At 40.6% G+C, this 14,086-nt stretch overlaps 1 protein-coding gene and 1 long non-coding RNA gene across 2 annotated transcripts in view; one reads left to right on the top strand and one right to left on the bottom strand.

Annotated features, from left to right (window-relative positions):
* The window catches only part of LOC145447848 (uncharacterized), a 272,584-nt gene that overhangs the window by 37,794 nt on the left and 220,704 nt on the right, over positions 1-14,086 (bottom strand). The window lies entirely within an intron of this gene.
* On the top strand, positions 6,544-13,930 carry LOC145448869 (uncharacterized). Its single transcript, XM_080327316.1, has 5 exons — positions 6,544-6,700; positions 8,528-8,661; positions 10,407-11,345; positions 12,036-12,441; positions 13,650-13,930. The coding sequence occupies exons 1-5, from the start codon at positions 6,617-6,619 to the stop codon at positions 13,707-13,709; spliced, it is 1,623 nt and encodes a 540-aa protein (XP_080183442.1). The 5' UTR covers positions 6,544-6,616; the 3' UTR covers positions 13,710-13,930.

Genomic DNA, 14,086 nt, shown 5'->3' with positions numbered 1-14,086 from the left:
ATGACTATCATGCAGAAGAATGTCAATTAAGTGCGGCTCATTTCTGAATATTTTAGTTCATTTGTCCCAAAATAACCTGTTGGTTAATTCAACTAGGTAATATCCTACTTTTAGTGTCACTAAATTTCTTGATTTTGATCTGGGCGGTGATAGTGGTATACCCCCTCCCAAAAATGGAGAAACGCATAATTTACAGAAATGAGTCTATAACTTTATTCGCAATCATGGGAGAAACGGTGTATTCCAACTACCCCGTGAAGCCTTTGAGATGTTTAACCAGCGGGTGCTATTACATAGGCACCGCCAATTTCTACTCCAGGACACACAAAGATCTTTGACGTCTCGGATAACATGAGCCTCAGAGAATTACCCTGCCAAAAGATTGGTGGCGATAAAACCTTGGCCCAAAATGCCCGCCGCATGTTAGCCGAAACCTTCGATATTGATATCTCAAGGCGGCGAATAGTTAATCGACGGAGGCTTATATATTTTAGCTTCGCGATTATCACGCAAAATGACATTGCGATCCTCGAAAATTGAAATGCGCGCGGCTTCACCTTGGAAAGTGTCTTCGTATTGTTCGGACAAACTCAAGACACAGCAGCGTGATACAATTACTCAAATTAGCTTCTAAATATTGGAGATGGATTTGGCATTTCAGAAGGGATTTCGATTTCGGACCCCGACCTTTCCTGCATACGCACATGACGTACTGCCAAAATGGTCACAATTCGACTAGTGGTCGGGCCTAATTGCCAGCTGCAACCATAATGATGGCCAAGACGGGCGTGAGTTAAGTGGGCGGGTCTTTACTTCCACTGGACCTCTGAGACTGGTTCATAGAACCCCGGTTAGGAATAACCACTCTGTTTTATACGAATACAAAAGAGGAGGTGACAATTTATGGACATGGACAATGCACCGACGACATATCTTCTTGATTAAAGTCGTGATCCGTCGAGCCTTGAGATACCATTTTACTGAATGAAAAGTAAAAGAAGATAATATAATAATTAAAAGCAAGCGATAAAAAAATGCGGTAGCATGTCACGGAAGGCGAGATCGATAGGTCAGGTCGTGGTCAGGTAGGCCTAATCTTGAGGGCGGGCAAGCATTTATTTAGTAGAAAATGCGTGTATATCGACTTGAATGCGGACATGCTCGTCGACTGTCGGATGGCCAGCGGGATACTGTTCTACTCGTCAGGTCCGAAGTATATTTATTGCAGAGAAGCGGGAAATGTGTTTAAAGCGCCAATAATTTAGCATCCAGCGTAACACAGGTATGCCTACATTAACATCAGCGGTTAGTGAACACACCAACACATTTATTTGAAGAGCTTCTTTGAGGCACAGGACTTCAATATTCCATTGAATCGTACACTGAAATGAACCCGGATATTTTCGGCTGACACTCGTCAGGGGTATATAGGGTAATCGTCGGCAACTAGTAGAGAATTGGAAAGAAAATCGTATTTAATTATATAACCAATCGTACCGCATAATATGGCGTAACCGGCATACAATTTCACCCCGATTATTCGAAATAGAAAATGGAGTTATTGAAACTGTCAGGGCGGCGGGCGGACGTCATATTTTGTGATACAATTGTTGATATACAATGTTGTTTCCAATCCTCTGCAAGTTGCTGACGATTACTTCTGGCGAGTGGCAGCCGGAAATATTCGATTCATTTCGATATGAATATACCATTCATTTGTATAACATATTTATACGTTACGTCCTAACATAACTATCTAACAATAATTGACCTTATCAACGAATAAGACACACAGAAATATTATGTAAGACTTCACATGTCATAAGCATTTTAAGCTTTGCAACAATGTTATAGATTGGCAATTTATGCTTTCATTTCCTAAAAAAAGATTATCGGATACATTATAGCGTAGAGTTCGACACAAATCAACTGCCGCCTACTAATATACGAAGGCTAGACAAGAAACCTAGCGAGTATAATTATACACCTTATCATGTATGTATTTACAAGGTTCATTGTACAAGTGCGCATTTTAAACCGACACATATCCTCCCAATCATCGCTAATGACGTGGGATTCCATGTGAATTCACGGAATAAATTGATGTCCGTCCGTATTTATGTGAAGAAGATTTGATTGTCGCTAATGATGCGATTATGTGCAATCATATTGTCTTGTACGGGGGATAAGGTTTTTAAATTACGGTCAAATAAGTAAGGCAAACTTCTGCTAATCGTAATATTATTTGACATTTCTATTTATCAGGCGTGCGGCTATTACAGCAGTGTTGTAAATCGAATGCGATCATTTCGGAGGGCGTGGGTGGATGGATGAGGCTATAATTACTAATACAAAAATGTCACTCTTAGGTTTGCGAAAGTAGGATAATCATGAAATATACTACAATCACCAGTGCTCAATATCAGCCATAACTAGGGCGATTATTCTTTGAATTGAATTGAAAAAAGTAAAAAAGTCGGTCAAAACTGTTGCGTTAGAGCAAACAGTCAACATTGTTTACAGCGTCAAAGGTTTTCTGCAAACTGAAGTTTGTTAGGTCACGCCGTTGACTGCTAGATTACGATATGAAAAGTAAATGCGAGATTGCGAAACATGAGTTTCAAACGTTATGATGAGCCATATATACTGTGATGAAATATTTCATATGGGCGAATGGCAACAATGCGGTGTGAAAAAAACCACGCCAACCCGACACCTAAATTATATTCACCGATGCTCTTGTGAAATCATACTGGTTACTCCGTATCCACTACTCAACTTTAATGAAAATTAAATGTTCATAATCCGCGAAAACAGCCCCGAAATTCCTCAGGCTATCTTCCTGATTGGTGGATTAAACTACTTCTACTTGACAAACTGAAAATAGCGAAAAGTAAGTAAGTAGATCACAAAATACTACGAAGTAGAAGTAGCGAAAATAAGATCTACTTGAATAAGTACCAGAAGTAGAGGAAAACTACTTGAGTACTTCGAAAAAGTAGAAGTACTTCGTTACTGACCACATCTGCCAGTAACACAAAGATAGTAGCATGCAAGTCAATCATGCTCATTTGTGGGAATTCAAAGTAGTATGGAGACTTTTACATCTGAACTGAAATAGATAAACAGCCCAATTTTATCATTCTATTGTTGCGGTTTAAAATCGAATAAAGATTTGGCTATCCAGAGACGAACTTGGTCGCAGCGGCGAGACTCATAGTCTCGAAGGGCTGATGAGATGATCGAAATAATTACGCTTTCGTATTATGTGTGAATAATCGCACACCTCGTATCCAAAATAGTGTTTCCTGTTCCCAATCGGCCACACATTTGAAACATCATTAGTAGGCCTTATACCAGGGGCGGGCAACATACGGCCCCCGAAGAGATTTTGTCCGGCCCGCGGACAGTTTTTCCGTCTTACATGATAATGTGGCCCGCGGCCCCAGTCTGCCGAGATTCCCCACTACTTGCTTACTAGGTCAAATTTTAGTGACTATATGTTATTATATACGTGTATGCGCAGCGTGAGAGAGTGGAGCTTATGCGTAACTTCGTCGAAGCGAGAAGACTTGCATTATCGGCATTTACGATGTACTCAACCCTAATGTCGTTTGTCGTAATCATTGTGTTTGTCGACTACAATGGTCATTTTCACCAGGCTGATATTTTTTATTTTTTATTCCGTAACCGCCGACTTGTAGCACGGCACACTTCTAGGCTTTTGCAAGACACCGCTCATGCCAGGGGTCGCCAACCCCAAACGGGTCGCGGGCCACTTTTCAAATTTCGAAGAGGACGCGGGGCGCGTGAATTCAATATCAAGACTAATTAGTCCACACAGTTAAACAACGACGCTATCTCGTCCCCTACTCAACCCGAATGAATTGATATCTTGGTAAATTTGGGGTACCGGGCTTATCGAACGCCTTGAAATCTTAATTAAGGATTGCACCGCGTGTTGATTGATCAGGGAAACGCAGACATGGCGGTGCCTGTATGGCAATGCTATTCTCAAATCCACATTGTCTTCCTCATTATCGGCGAGAAATGGCTTTGAAGTGACATTGCTGTCGTTAAAATACCTTCAATAAATACGATTTATTCCTTGTATATGTGGATAAATATGGGCGAATAATGTATCGATTCAGGAATCCGGCCCGCCAAGTACTTCATTTTCCTATATCCGACCCGCCGACTGGAGAAGTTGCCTGCCCCTGCCTTATACTGTATGATCAGGAGTCGAGAGAGAACTATTATTATCGGTTTGGCAATAGTATCGAGTCGATATCATACTTTGAAACAAACATCGGTATCGGTCACTAGGTATCGGCAATTTTTGTGACGTCACAACATGGCAGTATCAAGTCAGAGAGCTATATCTAATCTGTGACTGTTAGAGTGGGAATGTTGATAAATTAGTAATAGGTTACATGTGTGCAGATGCAGCCTGTCTAGTTTTTGCATGTCCTGTGTCCATGCATAGCGATGGATGTAAAGCTGTTCAAATCATTGCTCTGTAGTGTTGGAAGCTAGATGCCGTATTTTTAATACCGGCTGAATATATCGGCGTCATCGGTGAAGGTACTAGTTATCGGTTATATCGGTATCCGATATCGGTCAAGCTCTATACTGATAAGTTGGAGTCGCGATTTGGAATCATACTAGAGACTGATGACAAGTAATTTACGCGACAACCAAGCCCTGTCTAGATAGAAGTGCTTCTCCAATTGTGCGCCTCAAGTCTTTTTGGAAGTTTGGAAAACAACTTTATAAATATCTAAAATAAGGCATTGATTTATCAAATGACCTGATGTTTAAACGTCGTTCTCACAAAAATGAATGAATCTTGGCTGTCGTATGCTTTCAAATCCACGATCCACGATCGACGCAAAAGCAATCAACATTACATTGTCATTTGCAGCACCAAAGCTACGTGAACACGACTTCACGAAAGAGACTGTGCTTGATGCCTGTATCTTTGTCAACAAGTCGACCTCGTTTCATTCGTACATGTACGTATAAACAGCCGCATCCATTGCATTGACACATGAAAATAGTTTTCAAAGCAAATTTTCTTATCTTGATAGTTTTTTTCTAGTATGCCACAAGCAGACTCGAAAGACTAGATAATTAGATAGACAGTCAGATAATTCTAGTTGTGTACTTAGAATGATCAGAGCAAAATGCGGATAATCGAATTTCTGAAATGTTTCTAAGCTCTACTTTGAATTCTAATCTAATTTCTGGCGTTCGTGAAAATCCTACAGGAGAACTGTATAGTACGAAACGATCCAAGCTTACTGTGCGGACATTTGCTATTTTCATGCTCAGGAGGATGAACTCTGATTTGATATAAAGTGATCGCGAATTCAGTAATTCTAATTCTAATTCCAATCTAATTTGGAAAACCGAAAACATTGTAATTGTGTTAGTCTGGTCACAAGATATTGTTTGTTGTGGTATTCAGGGCGTTTTTCGCCTGCGATAGTCATTCGCGCCAGACCGATATTCTACATTATGATATGTCTGCCGACTGGGAGCAGGGACAGCTTTTAGACTTTATCCACATAGCGAGGCGGAGCCGAAATGCCACAATATGCAAAAGCTTGTGAACCACACTCCTAGCGATAAAGGTGTGAATTCACACCCGAAGGGCCGAAAAGGGTGGTACACGAAAACAACCCAACTCATAATTATACCGCGGTCATAAATCCTACGTGCTTAGGTGCATACCTTTCCACCTAACTACGTGCATGCGTAATTTGGGTTAAAATGTTGTATTCGATTTATGCCGCGGTGTGGTCTGAGGTAGGTACTGGTTTCGGGTGACATGGGTGTATATTCACATCCGTATATGAGGGATGTTACACGGGTGGGAATACACACTCTGTTCGCTATGAGTGTGCCACAGACTTACACGACGGCAATGTTCCCTCTAATTTTTGACGAGTCTGCGCACACTCACCAACTCACTGCGCAGACCCTTGGACAACAGTGCGTAACGATTAAAAAAAAGGTCAGCACTTCGGATTTTTTGTGCGCAACATAGATTTTCTGTGCGCAGAGACCGTGTCAGCACTGCGCATTTGCGCACGTGCGCAGCATAGAGGGAACATTGCACGACGGTATTAATAAAACACAACATTTTAATTCAAACGATTCATGCACGCAGGATTTTCAACGACAAGCCCAACAACATCGTCCACGAAACCGCGTTAATTCATACAATACGTTCGTTACGTATCATGCCTGAAATTTTGTTGAGTATATCTGGATCTGAATCGGAAGTATCTCAAATACACTATGTCAATCTGCATTTTTCTCGAAAATCCATTCATCATGACGCACTTCACTCTAATTCCAATCAAGCTATATTTGATTACTTAATGAACCTCGATGAAGTGTGCGATCCTCGGTAATGAAGAAATTATCCATCACTCGTCGTTTATGCGTCATTGTCTCTGTGACTTGCGAATGTAATCGACTTTTCGTTTGACGCTATGACCGAAAGATTTCCCCATTCTAATTAGCCTATTTTCTCCGTCCATATATATAACCTAGCGCTTCCCAAGTTTTACAGCGCTTCTCGACAAGGATAGGGTAGAATAGGACAATGAAACGGGTACTAGCTTTAGCACTAGTGGCGGCGATAGTTACACGAACCGCTCAAGGAAACGAGGAAGCAAAAGGAACAGGAGTACGTATATAGCAAGCCGTGATTTGCTTTCGTTATTACTGATAGAATGCTAGTCCAAATACCGATATCTTCATATTGCCAGTGATATCATTAATTTACGTATCACATAAAACGCTCATTAGTAAGGGATGGTGTGAACGTGAGGTTCACGTTCGCGTTCTGTGTGTGAACCTCAGAAATTTAGAGGTCCACCTTCACAAACGAACCTTGGTAGGTTCTGCATTGTGAACCTTTTTCATATATTACAATTTTCACTGCAATATAACATCTTTGCTTGAAATTTATTGCATTTCAATTGCGGGCCACTCTATGCATTGCGTTTGCAGCGTACAAAAATCAGCACTAAACGACCATGTACTTTGACAACCTCAAAAATTTTAGTTGCTTTGTTGCAAAAGTCTGCTCGAAATATCCAGCCTTCCGTATGTGAATACTAAGTGACATGTTTCTACTGTAAGCTTGACCCGCAATCACACAACATCAAGAGCGAAATACGCTACATGTAGGTAGTCAGCAAATGATGCTTATTCAACCAATCAATGAAATTTATATCGTTATCTGACGTAAAAATTCTAGCAAGCGTGCGGGGTCCATCTCGATTTTATATGTTTATTGTATCGTAAAAACCAAATCGGTGCGATTGGGATGTTGGCTACTGCTGTATAACTTGTTCATGTGGTAAAACCCATTTTACACTCTGCTCAATATCAACGTAGCAATACGGAGACACCGAATAAATTGTCCGGTCTGTCGTAAGCTTATATTCCCTTGCAAGTCCTCTTCGAAATTGTTGGCAAAGCGACGAAAGATATTGATTTAATATAATTATTATTATATCATTTTATTGCTCCAGTTGATACATTTGGGACGTTTGAAAATTCAGTTTATGTAGGCTACTTCAGCATTGTGGCATTATGTGGCCCGATTCGTCGCTAGGTAGGGTTGGAATTAGCAATATGACGTCACGTGACGTCATGAGGTTCACACCATTCCTATAAGTTATACCTTCAGGTTAGTTGTATCGAACAGTATTCTCGATCCCAAACCAACTGATGCCATTGTGTGACACACGCATACCATGTTCAAATAGTACTTTTATATCCCCACCAAAGCAATCAACTGTCGGAATGTCAATGAAGCGTATTTACTTTTTTCTTCGCTTAGGCCTACTTTTGTGAGCAATTTCATTTTTTCTGCTGGACTTTTCCGTACCATTATCTGTTCTACAAGATGTACCTAATTCAAAGCGAACATGAAGTTGAGACGGCTTTGTATGCTTGCATTGTCGATTATTACTAGATGAATCGTCATTGCTTCGCGATATAATCACTCATCTTGTGTCAAAACGAACGAAGTAGCCTACTGCTTAGTGTTTCATAACCCAACGATAGGAAATGCGAACCGGTGTCCGAATTAAGCAGAAAATTGTTGGAGTTATCGTTTTTTTACGCGTAATTTTGCTTTTGTTCAATTCTCGAGGATTGTGGCCGAGTGAAACTGCTGTCCTAGTCATCCGGTGTCCGAATTGAGCGGATTCGACTGTATATGCCTACTTCAGCATAGGCGATAAAACATAGATGTCCTAGACATCTGGCCTATATGACCTAATTTATGTTACTCTCTTTTTCATAACTTAATTTGGTCAATATACTGTTGTACTCGCCAATCCCGATAATTTTCTAAACGAGATTGTAACCTGATCCATGATATGCCAGCCATTAATAGGCGGTAAGATAAACCAGTGCTCTTCAACCTTCTTTTGGTTTGGCTAACCCTAAAGTTGCTGTGATGATTGACATAAGCAAAAAGTCTCCAATGTTTTTGCAGGAAAAGAGGTTCGGATTTTTTCAATTTCCATTTTCAAACTTCCTCTTCAACCCCAGTTCTTATAAGCAAGACGGTGACGACGATGACTCAGATTCCGATGACCAAGGTCAAAGATTTCCAGATATATGCCCACCGTAAGTTCTAATCGCAATGATAATGGTCTACCATTACACGCCCAGTCGTCCATGCACGGTCTACAAGTGACCGGGCACTGGTAGAGGATAAAACGCGACAGAAAATAATATTATTGCTAATTAATTTCACTTGTTTCATGATATAGCTGCAATGTCGTGTTATGGCTTAAAGCAGTGGTTCTCAACCTTTTTGTCTTCGCGGACCCCTTTTGGACCGTCACGTACCCCCTCAAGTTTTCGTTCAAATTAGCTCAATTATCGTGTAACCGTCATCTGTCTTGTGCAAATATTAATTTTAGGGTAGTCATAAACAGCCACAAAATGACTTCTTGAAAATAACAACACACTATATGTAGAAATTGGGCATACTTATATTATTTCAAAGCGAACTTTACAGCTGTATTTATTGTCTTGGAAATACGCGTCTTCGATTTGATATGAGTGAGTGCCTAAAATCCATTTCCACAAAGACAGGTGGTGGCGAATGTAATATTAATTCGAAACGCTTCCGACGACAGATTTTGGTGTGAGATTTTATTGAGCATATCACGTCTAGCCTAGTTAGTCATTTCTATTTACCAACTGATCTGGGAAGTATTTAGTGGTTATATCACTGGAGAAAATGGATTTCATGGCGAGTTTTCAATTCCTTCATTGGGACAGATTAGGCAAAAAATCAGAAATTTCTATTTCATACAATTGTTTACTAATTTACTGAGACTATGACAACTCAAAATCCAAAATGTTTTGCAAACACTTCGAAGTCATCCTGTTTGACCTTGCTATCTCCAACATTTAATTGTTCCACAGACCCGAACAAAGCAACTCTAAGTAGAAATATTTTGCATTGGCAGGCTATTCGCAATTCGACAATTAAAATCAGTTTGCACAGTCGTATATTTCATCTCAGACAACCATTTTATTGATGTGAGTCCTAACGTTTTAGCAATTAGGCCTATGAATCGAAACTGTCTCACGCTTTCTCTAATTAAAAAAATACAAATTAGTTTATCAATCATTTTACATTAGAGGTTTCGCGGACCCCTGAAAATGCTTCGCGGACCCTCGGTTGACAGCCACTGGCTTAAAGAGTATATACGACAGTTGTTCCCAACCTTTTCCATCCTGTGCACTCTTTTAGTCAATATTCAAATCTTATTCCCCTCCACAAATTTCATTTTCTAAAATATAGTTAGCATCAATATTTTATTGCAAGTATTAGCACAGAAATTGAAGCCTTACCAGGTTCTTTAGCCTCTAACAATCCTCTTTGTTGATAAATAATTGACTCAAAGAATATATTCAAAATATAGGAGTCAACGCATTCAATAGACAGCATGAAGCTGGTAACCACTATTGTCTTGACAACTCATGAACTACTTACTTTTTAAACCGTGGACTTGCTAAAGTAGAAAGTACTTTTGGATAGGATTCCATCAGGTTCATAGATGAAATTATTGAATATATTTTCGGAAATTGGATGAATTTGTAGTACTGTCCAGAGTCATTTTTCGTGAGTGGCGAGGATTCACACTGCAATTTCTAAAGTATAGCCCCTCTCGATCGACTTATAAAAGTACGCTACCTCGCGACCACCGCATCTAGTTTTTGAAATGCCGTGAGATCGAGTAGAATTTTAAAGCGTTAGTTATATCTCTACTTGGGCACTAAAATTCTACTATTACCACCTCTGACGACCACATAGAGTCACTGAATTCTTTTGAACAACTTCTCATTCGTTTCAGACAATCCTTCTTCCCAACACACCAGCAATGCAAGGCCGGCTCAGTCGACGACCAGGACAAAGATTGCAGTATACGCACATGCATTTTCTACCCGTCAGTCGGTTACACAGTGCGCCCATCCTATTTCGACATGTTCAACATCCCCTCGTACTACCGGTACATGTTCAGCAAGCAGATAGTACACAGGTCACCGTTCGGCGGTGGATTAGGGCAAAACCCGTACTTTCCACAACATCAAACCGCTTTTCCACAACAGTTTATGCCAGGAGGCTTCCCAGGACAAGGAGGCTTCCCACCTCAAATGGGTTTCCCACAGCAACCAAGTTTTCCGCAACCAGGTTTTCCACAAACCGGTTTTCCTCATCAACCGGGGTTCCCGCAACAACAACCGGGTTTTCCACAGCAACAACAAATGGGTTTTCCACAACAACCCAGTTTTCCGGGGATGCCCGGATTTCCACAACAGCAACAGTACGGTCAAAGCTACCCTCCATACACCCAATCGTTTCCAGGTATCCCAAATGCGCAAAGTCCAGCTCCCGCATACAACCCGTTCCAACAGCAGCAGCAGTCCACCAACCCGATAACCAGCCCATTGGGAAACCAGCAGCAAAACTACCCACCTCAGTCAGGATTTCCAGGGCAAAGTCCATTTGGCTTCATACCATCACCCCCAATGCCCCCGTCACCTTCCTTCGGAGGAAGTCAGCAAGCTGGGTTCGCACCACCTCAACCGGATCCACCTGCTGATGACAGCAAACGATCTCTATTTTTCCCTGGAATGCCGGGGATGCCAAATCAGTTTCCTCAGCAGCAGTTCGGCGGCAGTCCTTTCGGGCAGACGCAGCATCCGGGATTCGGGGGTAATCATTTCGGCGGGCATAGTGCAGGAGCAAACATGCACGGCGGCACCGGGCCAATCATAGCGCAGTTCTGCAGGTTGGCATTCGTGTTTCGTTTAGTAACGATGTACTTCTACTTTTTCCGTAATAGCCTACTCAAGCAGGTCTTGCCTGCTACTTACTTATGTTTTAGACTACTTCTACTGCTACGTTACAGTGTTTGATGCAAAAACTACCTTCTTTTTGCTCTTGGCGTTTGTGAAGTAGAAAGCAGTTTTGTGATGAGAATGAGTCTTGCAGTATCGAAAGTAATAGGGTTACCGTACGTCCTTCTTTTTTTTTCAAGAAAGGTCCTTCCTTCGCCCAACTGTGCTCCGTTTTGGCGAATTGTCCTCTTTTTAGATTAAAATACCAATAAAGACCACGAATTACGCGAGATGTGGCCCGAATTGACGAGAGACCGGTATTTCGGGAGTAGAGCTCTAAAAGTGACTTGTTTTAATCAACTACAATTATAATTCTAGTCTAATTAGGAAAAAAACTTTGTAGCTATAATTCTAATTTAATTTAAAAAAACTGCTAAGCTAAACTTATAATTCTAGTCTAATTTAACGCGAAACAATAACTTCATATTGTTCATTTATTCGCTAAAACCCAAACAGCTAGTATATTTGAAAAAAAACTGTGTAGCTATAGTTCTAATTCTAATGTAATTTGGACAGGCTAAAAATGCTCAAGTTGTTCAAGTCTGTTTTCCGCGCTGAAGAAACTGTTATATTCTGCACAGGAGCCCTGGCACAATATGCAAATGCGACAACGAAGACGATTGTAAGTGCAGCGCGGACAGACCCAAAGTGTGCACACAGAAATATTCCGACGACGCCCGTTACTTCTATGTTTACGAATGGGTAGTGCACAGACCCACAGCCCAACAGTACACTCAACATCCACACCAACAACAGCACCAACAACACCAACAAACCGTCGGTCACGATGTTATCACAAACCAGCAACCAGAGTTCCAGACACCAATAGTCAAAAGCGGACAGCCTGCGGCTGCTAATCATCAACAGGGTTATGTTCCTCACCAGAGTCAGAATGGCGACATCGACTACTCGCAGCCTGTACAACCGGTGCAGCATACGCAGCCAACAGGAAGCTATCAACTGCGACCGAAATTCCTATTTTACCAGGTAAGATTAATATTTTTGGGAAATTTATCGCAATCTGTTATCGCAGTAAAATTCAAATTTCACAGACTATCGCATGACATCTATAGGTTGTCTAAAAAACTAGAGATAACAAATGTGACTAATTTTCCTCTGGTAGAAGCGAAGTAAATGAAGTAGAAAAATTCGGAACTGAAAAAAATATAGCGTTTACTGTCTAAATCCTGTTTTCGGACAACCTAACAAATCAGTTGGGTAGCCAGTAATATGGGAAAAATTAACTATTATGTTTTATCGTAAATCTAAAATTGTCTACTTTTATAGATAGGCTTCTGCGCGTTGAAATTGAGCAAAATTTAGCGCGTTTTTAGTCAACCTAACAATTTTATGAACTAGCCAGTAGAATGTGTCAGAAAAGTGACTTTAGAAAATCCCTAGTGCTCAAAGTAATAATCGCCGATACTCGAGCAGAAGTAGAATACATACAAAGTGAATAAGCGCTTTTAAAATACGCGCAAAAGTTAGTAGGCCTATACCGGGTCTAGTTTGTGAATGCCACCACTTATCCGTTCCTTATGGAAAACTACTTACTTTGTTGACTTCAGATTTTGCAAATTAACTTGTTAGGTGATGTGTTTCCCTCGCGCTTGTGAGTGAAATACCGACCCCGGTATGACTGACTGCAACTGAATATAATTTCCAAACCTCCACGAACTAGCAGTGGCACTATTCATTTTTGGTCAGTCGCAGATGCACACTGCAATTTCAAAAGCAGTCACCTTCGATCGACATACTAACAGTATGCGAGGTCAGGACCAAGGCTTCTTTTGAAACTACTTACTCGGTTACTGTTCAGATCTTCATATTTTACTGCCACTCGAAATAGTTTTTACGTTTATTTGAAATCGCAAATTCTACTTGTAATTGAATAGAAACTAACCGTATTACTTCTATTTGAGTGCCAACGATGGTCACTTTGACTGCCTCTGTCGACTACATTAAATTCCGACAACGATGCCATGCAGTTACACTGAAAGAATGAACAGAATGCTGCATGATATAACTAAGTGTCACATTTCCATCTCTATACAGCTTTTATAGATTATAGATATCGACCATAAAAGCCAAGTAGGCTAACCAATATCTATATATATTTAAATATCTTTTTATATCTATCAGGTGCTGATAATCAGCATATCGCTCATATTTCATTATGTATTTTTTAATTACAGAGACCGAGTGGCTGCGACTGTAAAACACCGAGGCCCGGACAATTTGGAATGTTTTCCTAAGTTTATTAAAAGAAGCAAGCGAGAAAGAGAGAATGCCATGCTGCGTGCAATGTTTTTAATGAAGCGAGCATTAAATTCAAGTTGTGTATGCAATGAAAGAAAAACAGATATGGAGGAGCGTGTACTTTATTTTTAATTTTACAAATATATATACTGAACATGGGAGATAAGCGATCTCAACGACAGTGTCAATCGTCAATAAAAATAAACGAAAATGGGAATATTAGAGCTGGGATTCTTAAGCGTTTAAAAGGGTGATCATCTGCTCAAGCGAAGAATGTGATAAGAGGCAGAACAATGTCTTCAGCTTTATGACTTAGCCGGAAAGGACGAATGGTCACAAAACTGGCAAGTAGAATGGATCGTTTGAAACTACA

Source organism: Botryllus schlosseri, chromosome 10 (assembly GCF_051294905.1).
Source record: "Botryllus schlosseri isolate E-star chromosome 10, Bs_hap1, whole genome shotgun sequence".
Lineage (NCBI taxonomy): Eukaryota > Metazoa > Chordata > Ascidiacea > Stolidobranchia > Styelidae > Botryllus > Botryllus schlosseri.
Note: the sequence above shows the minus strand (reverse complement) of the source record. Positions and strands in the feature narration are given on the sequence as shown.

Coding starts and splice junctions, on each gene's coding strand:
- LOC145448869 (XM_080327316.1), top strand. CDS start 6,617: ATGAAACGGGTACTAGCTTTAGCACTAGTGGCGGCGATAGTTACACGA. Junction 8,662..10,406: donor TTTCCAGATATATGCCCACC/GTAAGTTCTAAT, acceptor CATTCGTTTCAG/ACAATCCTTCTTCCCAACAC. Junction 11,346..12,035: donor ATCATAGCGCAGTTCTGCAG/GTTGGCATTCGT, acceptor TATTCTGCACAG/GAGCCCTGGCACAATATGCA.